Genomic DNA, 13570 nt, shown 5'->3' on the forward strand with positions numbered 1-13570 from the left:
CTATTTGTATCAGGTAAGAAACCATTGTGCCTCGCAGAATATAATATCCATGGGGAGTCAGTGTATGTGGTTTTACAGATTGTCACAATGAAGGACTTCTCTAAATTCACAATATAAGGCCCTGTGAAATGAAGCCATTCTGAGCCCCCCAAAAAACGAAATTGGCTTTAAGACATTAATCACTTTTGACTCCACCTAAACATCCTCCTGGACATCCATCACACACAGACCTCCACAGAGTACAGTAACAGCACATATGTACATCGCATGAACGAATGGCTTAGCTAGCATAGGTGTCAAGTCCATCCAATCACCATCATCATCCCTCGCAGTTCCTCCAGTCACCCGGACTCTGGACACCCACCAGGCCCCACCATGCCCCACCAGGCCCCACCAGGCCCCACCATGCCCCACCAGGCCCCACCATGCCCCACCAGGCCCCACCAGGCCCCACCATGCCCCACCAGGCCCCACCATGCCCCACCAGGCCCCTCTAGGCTCCTCTAGGCTCCTCTAGGCTCCCGCCTCCATGGGAGCATCCTGGGCCTTGATGTGGACGCTGGGCAGGCCGAACCAGGCCAGGGGCAGCTCGCGGCCGGCGCTGTCGTCCTGGAACTTGATGTTCAGGTAGAAGTCTCCAGTGTGGAGGAACAGCAGAGCTCCCACACAGACGGAGCTCTCAGTGGGTCTCACCTGAGGGGGAGAGAGGGGCTCCATCACTCACACAGTCTACTGTATCGGCCCATCTACTGTAAGTACGGGATATGTATATACTGTTGAAAGTATAGAAAGCACATAAGAGTCCTCAGGTTGCGTCTGAGCAAAGAGAATCGTCCCTCACCGTTTATTGGTATGTGAGATTTGTTTGCTTTCTTAGACCCAAAGCTTGTGGAGGCGATGCAGTACATCACAAGAAGAATTTGTGTTAGTTCACTGATAAGACTGAATAGGACTATGGAATATACACAAAGCCACATTGTGCCACGGTAAAACAGCCTTGCGATTAGACGCGTCCTGGTTATCCGAGGATTGTCCTTGGACTGCGGAGCAGATAAACGCAGATTTACCCTCTCACACGAGCTCCCCTGGAGGGAGAAGGGGATGGGAGGAGCAAATGGGTGCTTATCTGCCATCAGTTATTCTGACAGTTCAGTAACTTCTGGCAACACACTCCGGATCCTTTTGTGTCCTTCCACAGCAGAGAGAAACCAAAGACGCTTGTCAGACACCATGATGTCTACCGGGTGCAAGGTGTGCTACTCTATCTTCCCTGCCTGTCAAGCGTGAGCGGCGACAAGGGCACTCCCTGTCTGGGCACTGTTGGGTAGCCACTTGTGATAATGAGCTTAAGTTTGATAACCAAGCTTTAGTCACAGTTTAGTTTAAAGCACAGTGACTTGGTATCATTTCCTTTGAAGGCCCATTTCAACACCCAACCTCTTTAAAGCAGCCAAGCTAGCGGTGTTCAGCCTGCCCTCACAAGTACCTGGTCTTTTCTCATTGCTGATTGGCTGAACGAAACCCAATCCAAGACAACGGGCTACACCTCCTGTCTCCTCAGGTGGTGAGACCTAGCAAGAACCCTTTCCTAGCATCCAACCCCAAGATAAGACCCTGCTGTCAAACTCTGTTTCACTCCGTCCCCGTGGCAACAGCAAACAAAGCGTTGTTCCACAATGTGAACGAGCGCTTCGGCCAGCCGAGCCAAGAGTAACTGACCGTGTCGATGTAGAACGTGTTGGAGCCGATGAAGGTGACCGCGTCCTGGAGGTCGTAGTTCTGGACGCCGTTCTGGTAGTCCTGGAAGGGCACCACGGTGAGGGCGAAGGGGCCCACCGCGTTCCTGCTCCGATTGGTCAGTTTCACTTCCAGGGGCACGGCGTCGCCCACGTCGCAGCTGGCGATGACGTCGCAGTCGCACGGCTTCCCGTTCACCATCACGTCTGCCAGGCAGCGAGGGAGAGAGGAGAGAGGAGGAGAGAGGAGGAGAGAGGAGGAGAGAGGAAAGGAGCGAGAGATAAAGGGCAGAAAGAGAGAAGGAGCAACGTTAGGATGTTGGGGTGGGAGCATACGAGGCCTGCAGAGGATGGTACTGGTACAGGAGGCTGAAACCCCCATGGTCTTTAACGTGACCACACAACTGTTGTTCTGTAGCAACACAGGACCATCATGCTGCTACAGTAGGCACGGTAGAGTACACACCCAGGGGTCAAAAGGTCCTCACAGAGGGAACAGATCCTCAACCTGTCCCAGAGGGCCGGAAAGTCGTCAGGAAACCAGACGGATGCATTGTCCACCATTGTGTCTCTGAACAACAAGACCTAGACTCCCTCCCTCCCACACACACACACGCCACCCACTCCAGCTTCCTCTCATTAGCAGTCAGCCGAACACAACCTGCCCCACGACAAGCCGATCACATTGTTTCTTGTGAGGAATCAATAGGCTTGTTCGTCCTCTAAAATACAATTTATTGACACAAACAGGGAGGGAGGGGGGGGGGGGGGGCACGCAGGAGCCGGGGGTTTAGAATGAATTCTCCAAGGCGCCTTTATCAATCTCATGCATGACTAATTTCTGTCAGGAAGGGGACAGATGGGATTGTTGGGAACACTAGTGGCCCACGGGCCCTGCCTCCCTTTCTGGCGCCCCATCAGAGCAGTCCGGAGCAGTCCGGTTTGTGCGTCCGAGCCTCGCCATCCCCACGGTGGAGGAGCCCCTCTCCGCCTGAGGTGTGGGGGAACACCAGACCTTTAGAACCAGCTCGGCTGGTCCATTTCTGGAGGAAGACCAGACTATTCCAAAGAGCTCCGTGCTGTTCCTGCTACCTGTCGGACCAGGGAGAGGAGAGTCGCCGACCAGAGAATGGAAACCACAGGGCTGGCTTGAGATCGCCCACGGAGCGACATTTTCTTGAATAACCCTCGAAACACACACACACACCCGTACAGTGCTAACACACGCACGCAAAGTGGCTTGACTTCCTGTCTGTGGTGCCACGCCTGGGGCTGTGCAAACCACGGCTAGTCACATCAGTCCAGTGTGTTCTGGACAACGTAGCGGGGTGTGCTTAGTGGACGTCAGCAGTGTGGAGGGGAGGGGGGGGGAGGGCGTGCTGCCTGTGGAGCCAGGCAGACTGCGTGGCCTGAGAAGCTGCCTCCGTCTCCACAGGGAGCGTCAGGGTGGGTGTCGGCCCCTGATGACTGCTGTCGCTCAGGGTGACGGGAGGCCAGGCAGGCTGGGACTGCCATCAGGGTGACATTCAGCTACAGCTCTGCCTCGCCTCCACAAACCTGACCCTGCTGTCTCTGGGGTCTGTCCTCCCTCCCTCCCCCCCACACGCTCGTCCTCTCTGCCTTACTGGCCCCAAACTCACATTCACCTGCTCTCTCCGTCCCTCGCACCCTGTATCGACCCCCCCGACCTGTTGTTTTTACCTTTGTGTGTGTGTGTGTGTGTGGGGGTCCAAGTTTAATTAGGGGGGTCAGACCCCCCCAAACCCCCTCGTAATTAGCACCCTGTTTATTACCCCCCCCCTCCCTCCCTCCGCTAAAAATACACACATAGGTCCTCGACTAGGCTTCACCTACGGGGATCATTTTAATAATGTCTGTTTGAGAAATGTTCTGATTGAATAATGCTTGATTGTGTCAGCAAGGGTAAGTAAAGGGGAAAATCAAAAAGCCAAATAGTTTAATGATTATCAGTCAAACATGACACAAATTGTCACTGTCAATCGATTTATTCTTTGTTTTTCCTTTGGGTCCATCACTCTCATAATAGTAACACAATTATTTTCAATTGCAATAAAAGGTGGGAAATCAAAATGCAATTATCTTACATTTGGTTCAGAGAGTTCTTTCCGAGTTTTTTTTTGGGCCTGGTGTTTACATTCCCTGAAGTGTATCTACCCTCCATCCTCAGGGGACATGGAGACAATGTCTTCATTCAAATATTCTCACACACACACACACACACACACACACATATATACAGCGTATACACGGCAACCTTTAAACAGACATTGGTTCTGGACCATAAGTAAACACTTAAGGAAGTACAGTAGTTATATTTAGTTTCTCAAAAGGCTTGTTGCTAGGAGATGTGGTTATAGGTACATTAGTTCTAAACAAGAGAGATCCATTCCACCACACTAGAAGAAAACACAAAGGAATGTGTGTGTGTGTGATGAGATCAGCCACAGACTCATGCCACCACAGCATATCCCCGTGTGTCTTCTCCTCTCTGGTACTAAACTGACGATTAACAAGAGAACACACATACACAAACATGCACACACACAAGAACCCACACTGGCGGCAGAGTGAAGGCAGTGGGCCGGGTGCACTGGGTTCTGAGGAGGCAACATTACCTTTTGAAACAGATCTCGGCGCTTTATTGTTATGTAAATGGAACTAGGTGAACGTGTTCAGTATTTGCATGAGATTCCATCCTTTCTATCGGTAGAAAATCTGCATGCTTCCTATTTATTGCCTCGCCAAACAAACACACAAAAGTGAAATAGGTTTCGAAAGGACACTTTAGAAGTGTCCAATCATGTGCAGAGTACACACATTCCCTGGAACACAGACGTGCACAGACACTCTCTCCACCGACACCACGGTAAACATGTCATCGCCTCTAAATAAATAATGGTCTCTGATTTGTGCCCCTTATAACCCAGTAAACAAGCCCAAGGCGGCCAAAGCCGGCCTTCTGATTGGCCAGAATCTCCCAAGGCCTTTAGCAAGCATTTCTCTTGCTCCTCCTGAGACAGTTTTTACAAGGACATGATGAATAGCTGCCCACTAATAGCATATGCAGCATTCTGCCACCTCGGGAACCAAACCTAAAAGTGTTAAAACACCCAAGGCCCTCCTCACCTGGCCCCGCCCCGCCCCCTGAGGCAGGTGTGTGATTGAATGCGGAGGCCCCAGGAGAGAAAGATGCTTCGTAAATATGCCTACCCTTGGGTCTACTGGGTTAACAAGGACCCAACAGGGATTTCATGTGCCAGCAGAACCCATGTTTATGAAAGATACTAAGAGAGAGAGAGAGAGAGAGGAGGGGAGGGGAGGGGGAGACAGAGACAGAGACAGAGACACAGAGAGAGAGAGAGAGAGAGAGAGAGAGAGAGAGAGAGAGAGAGAGAGAGAGAGAGAGAGAGAGAGAGAGAGAGAGAGAGAGAGAGAGAGAGAGAGAGAGAGAGAGAGAGAGAGAGAGAGAGTGAGAGGAGGGAGGGAGGGAGGGAGGGAGGGAAGGAAACAAAGAAAGATAAATTGAACTCATGAAGCAGGCCAACAAGTACAATCAGTGCATGTGTCAGCAAACTAGCCAGTAAGAGTGCATTGCTGTAGAGGGGAGAGAGAGAGAGAGAGAGAGTGAGAGGGAAACAGAATTATGACTGCGACAAACCGCTTGAACAGCTGCTCCGTTTGCTGCAGCAACAAGTGGCTGGTTGCTTTACCATTTGATCAACAGGTCACAGGGCTGCCACTTGTTACACATGACTACTTTCCAATGGCTACCCATTATCCCTCTGCATCTTGAGGGGCACACGCGGAACGCCACACCAACACCCGACATAGTAATAGTAACAGATGGACGAGACGGACCCGTTTGCACACGTGCCGCACGCCTATTGGCTTGGTGGCGTGCCATCGGCACAATCTTTCAGAGTCCTCCTCGCCCACACTTGTCGAATGTGTACCGTGGCACGTTGCGTAACACGTTGAGGCGGCGTTGCCGCGGCTGCCGCAGCCCTCGTGAGGGCCTGCTCTAATGTGTGCACACAGCAGCTGGAGGAGACACGCTATGCCGAGGGGAGGGGCCCGGCCCTGCGCCGTCACCACAGCAACCAGGCTCGGCCACCGGCTACAGCCTGCCTCAGTCAGAGCGGAGCAGGGAGGGAGGGGGGGGGGACGGAGGGAGGGAGAGAGAGGAACAGAGAAGAAAAGAGAGGGAAAGGGGGGGGGAGAGAGAGAGAGAGACAGAAAGAGAGACAGAGAGACAGAGAGAGAGAGAGAGAGAGAGAGAGAGAGAGAGAGAGAGAGAGAGAGAGAGAGAGAGAGAGAGAGAGAGAGAGAGAGAGAGAGAGAGGGAAAGAGAGAGGGAAAGAGAGAGGGAAAGAGAGAGGGAAAGAGAGAGGGAAAGAGAGAGGGAAGAGAGTGAGGAATAGAAAGAGAGAGACAGAGAGAGAGCAGAGAGAGGAATACACAGATCAAACTAGCCAGTGGGAGATAAAACAATCTCTGGCACTCATGTTATCTCAGGCAGTGGAGGGAAGATAAGGTCTCGATGGATGACTGCTTGTGTTAAGAGATGTGCCTGTCCTCTTGGGTTCACATATTCACATATTCAAGTCGATTCAGCTCAACATGATTCAGAGATGAATATTTTACAGGAAGCAGAAAAACGGAGGATTCAGCACAAACATCCCGTTTTGACATGACAGGCTCCTAACACTGCAGCCATGGCAGGTACCCATATGGCGGGCCAGTGCCTTCCTGCTCTTTGGTGTCGTGGACAGCTCAGCTGTGCGTCCCTACAGTAAGTGGCCCGGGTCACTCTGCCCTCAGGGCCGAGGTGGGGTGGGGGGCGGGGACGCCAGGCGCTCGTGAGAAGGCTGATGTGATGAGTGTTAAAAGGGAGATGCGTGTAGGGGTAGGTGACACAGGGGTCTCACAGCACACGCCGCCCGGAGGCCACTTAAAGCCAGGAGGGCTCTTGATGGATGCACGCTGATGGAACCTGAGCATGTGCTCGTAAAAGGTTCCAGTGTGCCCCCCCCTCCGTTAATAATGATCACTATAACAACCACTCACTTTATTTCTGTTGTCGTTCACTTCCATGAACAATTGGCTTTTAACGCGTCCATCTGTTCCACCAAGGAAAAAGTCCACATGGGTCTCCTTCCATTCTTTTTATTAAGCCTGCTAATTTTAGTTTTTACACCTACACACTCTCTGCACTAGCTTCTAAAGATATATTATAGAGCAACAGTGTTGGCCCCTAACAAAGCAGTATATGCACTATGATCGATATGAAAGTCCAGTTTGGATCTTAATGACTCAAACTGGCAGATTGAAACCTCTCGCCCATACCGCATCCATGGCAAGGACCTTTGTAATCGTGGTCCAACTGCCCTTCCAGTTATAATACAAAAATTGTACTTTCGAATTTGATGTCACTGTTAGCGGAGCGAGGATGGGTTATCTCCCATAAAGTTGTCCGTTTATTGCACACTGTTAATCCCAGAGTGAGCGTTGGCTGAGTGAGGCTGTGGAGGTGGATGTAGGGGGCTCTCCGCCCCCCTCTCTGTAGTTCTTCAACTGGGCTGGCGGGGGCCCTAGACCCCACGCTGCACGGGGCTCCATACTGACATCATCCCGCTCCACCTCCCTCTCAGCCGTCCTGCACCAACCACCACGAGGGAGAGGAGGCACCTCCACCCCTCTCACAGGCCGCAGCGGCGGGGCTCAACCCCAAACACTGCTTTCATCCTCCGCCGACGAGGAGAGAGGGGGGGGAGGGGAAGATGGGGGTGAGGGGAGGATTGGGGAAGGAGGGAGGCAGAATGAGTGCGAGTTTGTGTGTGTGTGTGTGGGGGGGGGGGGGTGAGACACTGTCGTTTCTGTAAATAAAAACTGAAGTTTCTTTTCTTGTTCTTCCTTTCTCGCACGGCCAGTCTTTCTTTGACAATAGAACGGGAGAGAGTATATCATGCCTGGTGCTGGGCCGACGGGTCCAAAGGTCGATGCTGAGTAGCCCCGTTAGTGCTTCCTCCCTCGAGCTCTGGGGCTCTGCTATGAGTTGGTCTTTCACAGCAGCTGGAGTGCAGCGCAGAGGGGCTCGTGAGATGGCGCTGATCCAACATCTCTTTCAGTCCATAATACTGTAGCTGGAACATTCAACAAACATAGCCGGTGAAAGGAATGAATGCAACCTTTCAAGAAACCTCTGCTGTCCTCGCATTGTGGCTGCATCTGTTGGAGACCAGGGAGGCTCGTCTAGACAGGTATATGTGCCAAGTACTTGAGGCTGCACAACCCCTTGATCAGTCCGCAGATACAGGGAAAGACAGAGAAAACTAACGTCGGAAACGGAGCCAGCATTGTTGGATGGTTGTCAGTTAAGCTCAGTCAATGTGATCTATCTACAGGCAACCATGAAACCACTTTGCTAACTATACTGTGCAACACATCGTGTGAGATGAGAAGCCAGGGTAGCAAAGACTAGGGACAAAGGTGTTTATAAAGGCACAACAGAAGATTTTAGGTCAATGAGGACTGGATTGTCCTGTTGACTGGCAGCTTGTCTCCTGGCTGAAGGCCAGACCTTAATACCCTCACAATAAATATGGGAGGGGTTTAATTAGTTCAAAGGCTCTGAAGCATGACTACCTTTCAAAACCCTGTTCCCACCAAACAGAGATAATTACAGCTTTCTAATTACTGTCAATCGTTCAGGAGAAAAAAATACAACTCTTGAAGCTGATTGTTGACATTGTTATTCATTATAATTTATTCAGTCCATTCCCCCCATTGTTTTTTGTCAGATTGTTGATTTTAACTGGCAATGTCTAATCAGTTGTAATTCAGCCGGTCTTGGACCTAGTAGGACAGGAACTATTGCAAATATGTATGGGCAACGGAACCTGATTAGAGGGGAAATGCATGAAAAAAGGCTTAGGAATAGTTTTAGGTTTTTAACAGCCTGAGACAATATGTCTATAGCAGATCCACCACACACACACACACGCACGCACACACACAGGATTGTTCCACAGGGTGCGGCATCACATCCCCAGCTCACGGGCCACTACATATGGAGACTCTTGATACAGTCCCACAGCCGGACATAAGCTGTCCCTGCAGAAAACCAACAACACATTTAATGCGGTCATTAATTTCCTCAGTACTGTATCTACAGGCCTGTGTGAATCCATCATCATAACGTTTGTGGTGAAGTGTGCAGATATGTCCCTGCGGCTGCCATCACAGCTGCTGTACGAGCCTCTCTTTCCGAGTGTTAAAAATTATTCATTCTCCCTCATCATCATCATCATGTTTGTTTAGGCGCTATTGACCTGCTGACTGTGTGGGTTTTTTAAAGCATTTGCACTGGAGGCATCTGAGCTCAGATCCTGTCGGCTAGGCACGTTTCGGTCTTGTTTGCTCTCATCAGACAACTTCACAGTGTGTTGACATATCCCACTGAACCCCTGGAACCAAGATCGCTCTCTTTATCTGAACCAGGATCTACCTTTGGATATATATCTTTTTGGAGGAAAAAAGTCATGTTAATATGTAAAACGGCTTGGTGACAGACGGGCTGAATGCTCAGAGTTAATCACATCATACTTTGGTCACTCGGACCATTAGAGGACTCTCCTCTTGAAAGTCCATTCCAGCTCTATCCAATAGGGGCTGTTAGCAAGCTAGGGTCTAGGCCAGTATGCATGGCAGCATTAATGTCAAAACAGAAAAGGGGCTGTAGCTATTAATACTTCTGAAATAGAAGAGGGAAAGAACATTTGACGAGTGACACACTTGCATAACTGATGACACGACCAACTCTGAATGACTGGGTGCCATCTCCCATCACTCAGTCTACATGGATGTGTCATTAGCATGTTGGTAGTGGTGATGTACAGTAGATTGGGGCAAGTGAACTATGTATGCCACCTGGTTAGAAGGATATGATGTTAGAGAGGCAGGCAGGGGCTGGTCAAAATGAAGGCAATCGATGTGTTGTGTTTTCATGCTACAGCTTAGTTTCCGAGTCAAAACAATGCTGTTTTTGTCATTTCAAAAGGAGGATCATTTGATCTAAACGCTGTCGTCTTGGAGATAAGATCTCTAAGAGACCTGTCGCCTGTGCAAGGCCTGGTCTCATTACGGTCAAAAAGTCAAGCAAAGCTAATTATTGATCTTGTGTGAAAGCCTCATAATATGGTACAGCAGCCATTGTCCACCCTTGTAACTCGACATCTCCAAGCTCTGAGAATTCTGTATGCACCTCCGTATTGTACTGCATGTACCAGCACTACAGGGGAGGACAGTTAACATAGTAGGACTGAAGGAAGCCTTTTACAAGAAACACGAGAACATAGGTCTCCTCAGTTCAGACAATAGGAAAATGCATTAAAAAAATAAAATAAATCTTCCTCATTCTCTCTCTTTTCCCCCTATCTCTCTCTCCCTCTCTTGCTCTCTCTCTCTCTGTGTAGGACAGGAACAGAATTACACGCCACCTAAGTCTGAGCCCCTTCTGAACCGAGGGGATTACTGTGGTGGGCTTGGGAGGCGCTCTCTCCCCGAACCCTCGTCTTCTATTCTTCTGGAACAGAAACACATTTTGTCAGGAGCCAAACAGCATTGAAAGTCTAATTATGGCATTATTTCCCCTTTTCTCTCTGTACAATTAACTGCTACTTGCCCCCAGTTCATCAGTGATTATGAAAGCATGACGTGTGATTGGGGATTTATTGCCTGGAGAGTGGAGACATAATTAAGGTCCACCACTAAAAAAGTTGCCGAACACCTCGCCCTAAGGGACTCTCTCGATTCTCAAAACGAGAGGCATTTAAAGAGCTGAGAAGGAGCGGGATTGGAATTGCTGACGTAAAACACGACATAACGTTTAAGTCACTCGAAATGCTCGACGGAGGGAGGGAGAGAGAGCAGAGAAGAGAACCAAGACGCAGTGACCCCGGAGACCACGCGATGTTGTGACTGTGTGCTGAGCCCAGATGGTGAGGAGATCAGGGTCCTTTCTGCCACAAAGCAACCAGCCGTTAACCCCCCAATCACTGCAACCACAAAGATGGAAATGACTTTGAACCACCAGGGAGTTAAGGGGGGGGGACTCTATTCTAGCCACAAGAGATTCTCCATCGTTCTGTAGACACAAAGCCTACTTCCCTATTGTTGGCTTGGCTGATGTGGACACTTGATTTTTCATCCTGGCAGAAACAGAAATATTCTCGATCAAAATGATGAAGGACTTTAATAGGATAAGAATGCCATTCCTCCAACATCCCTGTCCATTAAATTCTTCAAAGGAACGTAGATCTGAGATGTTTTGCTAATGACATCTCCACGAGACCACATCGGCATTAATCTGCAGTCTTCACTGAATAACGAGATTAGTCATTAGCATCAATTTGATGGTACCTTTCTCATGTAGAAGTGTAAGTGCATGTTACTGACAGTATATCTAATATTCCTGAGGCGTCATACAGTTTGGCTTGATAAATATTGAAAATATGCAACCTGCCTGATTATTTAATGAGAAAACTCATTAAACTGCATGATTGCACAGATAAGTAGGAGGAGGGCCATCTGATGTAATCCAAAAGGTTCCTTCCAGGCCTCTGTGGACTGTATGTGTGGACTATGAGTGTGTGTGTGTGTGTGTGTGTGTATATATGTATGTGAGTGTTTTTTTTGTGCCTACGAGTCGAGATGCTTCAAACAAAACTAACTGGAGGACTTCCATGAGATAAAGCCACTGGGCAAACAATGGCAGAACCTGTCCAGACGCACTTAAGAACAACAACAGAGGAACAAGCAGACGCAGCACTGAACGTAAAACAGGCCTGATGGCCCCGGGCACACGGTCGCTTTGTTGAACGCTTTGGAAAAGACATAAAGGCTCTATCGCCATCAAATATTTGCCGACCGGGACAGTATGGCACTTAATTGAGCTGGAGAGGCATTGTGCAATGGGATCCACCTCTTTTTCCTATGACAATGTCATGGAATGGAAAACCCAACAGCTGTGTGGACAATAGACAGAAATCTCCATTCTCGGTGAACTACTAGATAAACACCAGGGTGAGGGGGGTGTTTGTTTGAAGAGGCAGGATTTGTGGGGCGGTGGAAGGGTGACTCCATTGATTGCTTCGACTCAACCCCGGCACATCAGAGCTCATTGGCTGGACTCCCCTGTGGGGCCGTTCTTGGAGTTGCTCCCCCCCCCCCTGTCCCAACTTTCTAGGATGACTCAAACCCAACAGATCTAACCATGTCCGCCAACTCTCCTTCATGAAACGGCACTCCTAAACAACTCCAATAGTCCTGTGTCTGACCTCACATGGATAAGACTCAACCGACTCTTAGACCACTGACCCGACCTGACCTCATTGTCTGTGGGATGTTGACATTGGGAAAGAGAACCCTGATGCAGGCAGCCATAGACAGGGTCTATAGCGACACAGCACCTGATTTTCACTGGAGGATCGGCGGAGTGGAAACTGGAGATCCCAGTGGCTGCTGCTGGGGTGTCTGGAGGGTCAGACTGGAGCGCAGTCACTGAGGTCAGCTGGGGTCTGGAGGGTCAGACTGGAGCGCAGTCACTGAGGTCAGCTGGGGTGCTGCTCTGGGCGGGTGGCTCTCTGCGCTGTTGGCCAACGAGTGCAATCTAATCTCCAGTACAGGAGAGGGGGCACGGCCTCTCTCTACCTGGCAGGACTCACTGCCAGTCTCCCAAGGCCACCCACTCACTCACTCACGGCCAGGGCCAAAACGGAGCTCTGCCTCCCGGCTCCGTAAGACACCGGTGTGTCTACCCTGGACGTGTGGTGAGCCTCTGGAACGGAGCACCATCAAGCTCTCCCTCGCTCGCTCGCTCGCTCCCTCCCTCCCTCCCTCTCCTTCCGCCCCCTCCCCCTCTGCCATCGTGCCTGCCTCCGTGTGGGAGGTTGAAACCGGTGACGAGTGTTCATGGTGACGCAACTGTGACACCAACTGCCAGAGGATTTCCCAAGAACCAGAATGGAACAGCTACGGTGACTGTAATGTATTATGTTCACGTATGGGCGCAACTGCATCCTGCAACACACACACACACAACTGAGAACCATATTGGGAAACTGGTTGTGACTTTTTTTGTGCCTTTTCTCTGACTATTTAAAGGTCGTTAGGAGTACTTAAAAAACCACTACAGTGTTTCCCACACATAGACTAATTTGTGGCGGTGCGCCACAGAGTCAACACCGGCCGCCACACATTGCGTTTCGTGAAACAATTTTTTATTATCGCTATTTAGGTTAAAACACGCAGCGTATTCGTTCAGCTGCATTTCCTTTCCCCTGCTCTCCCTCCGTCTCTCTGTCACTCATCTTTCCCACATATGCACACAGTCACAACGTCAGCACACGTTAGCAACAATGCATACATATGCCGTTCTAGTAAGACCGACAGCGAGCCTTCAGCATTAGTGCCGTAGCTAAAAGTCGAGGAAAGTTGAGGCTACTTTTCGCTAGGTACCTTACTCACATTTACATTTAGTCATTTAGCAGACGCTCTTATCCAGAGCGAGTTACAGTACTCGAAGTTTCCCCTTCGTTCTTTTGGTGAGAAGTCTCAGGAGCTAGCTACTTACTCGGCGTCATGGAGCCGACCAGTTAAATAGTTGTTTAGCACTAGCGTTGCTACATGCATAATGCAGAAATGATATGTTAGTTGTTGTTAATTTGTGAAGGTGTGAATCATTTTGGATTAATATTTAATGTAACAAATTATTAACAAATTAACTGTGTAACGAATTATTAACGAAGGAATTA

General features: G+C 49.8%; 1 protein-coding gene across 2 annotated transcripts in view; it reads right to left on the bottom strand.

Annotated features, from left to right (window-relative positions):
* Window positions 1–430: 430 nt before the first annotated feature.
* Window positions 431–13570, bottom strand: part of trappc9 (trafficking protein particle complex subunit 9) — a 116836-nt gene continuing 103696 nt past the window's right edge. For both annotated transcript variants that reach the window (XM_047018524.1, XM_047018523.1), the window contains 2 exons: window positions 1720–1943; window positions 431–693 (listed from right to left, as the gene is read on the bottom strand). In XM_047018524.1, coding sequence (XP_046874480.1) covers window positions 514–693; window positions 1720–1943 — 404 coding nt within the window. In that variant the 3' untranslated portion in view covers window positions 431–513. The remainder of the gene's footprint in view (window positions 694–1719; window positions 1944–13570) is intronic.

This window comes from Hypomesus transpacificus, chromosome 4, assembly GCF_021917145.1.
Source record: "Hypomesus transpacificus isolate Combined female chromosome 4, fHypTra1, whole genome shotgun sequence".
In the NCBI taxonomy this organism is placed as follows: domain Eukaryota; kingdom Metazoa; phylum Chordata; class Actinopteri; order Osmeriformes; family Osmeridae; genus Hypomesus; species Hypomesus transpacificus.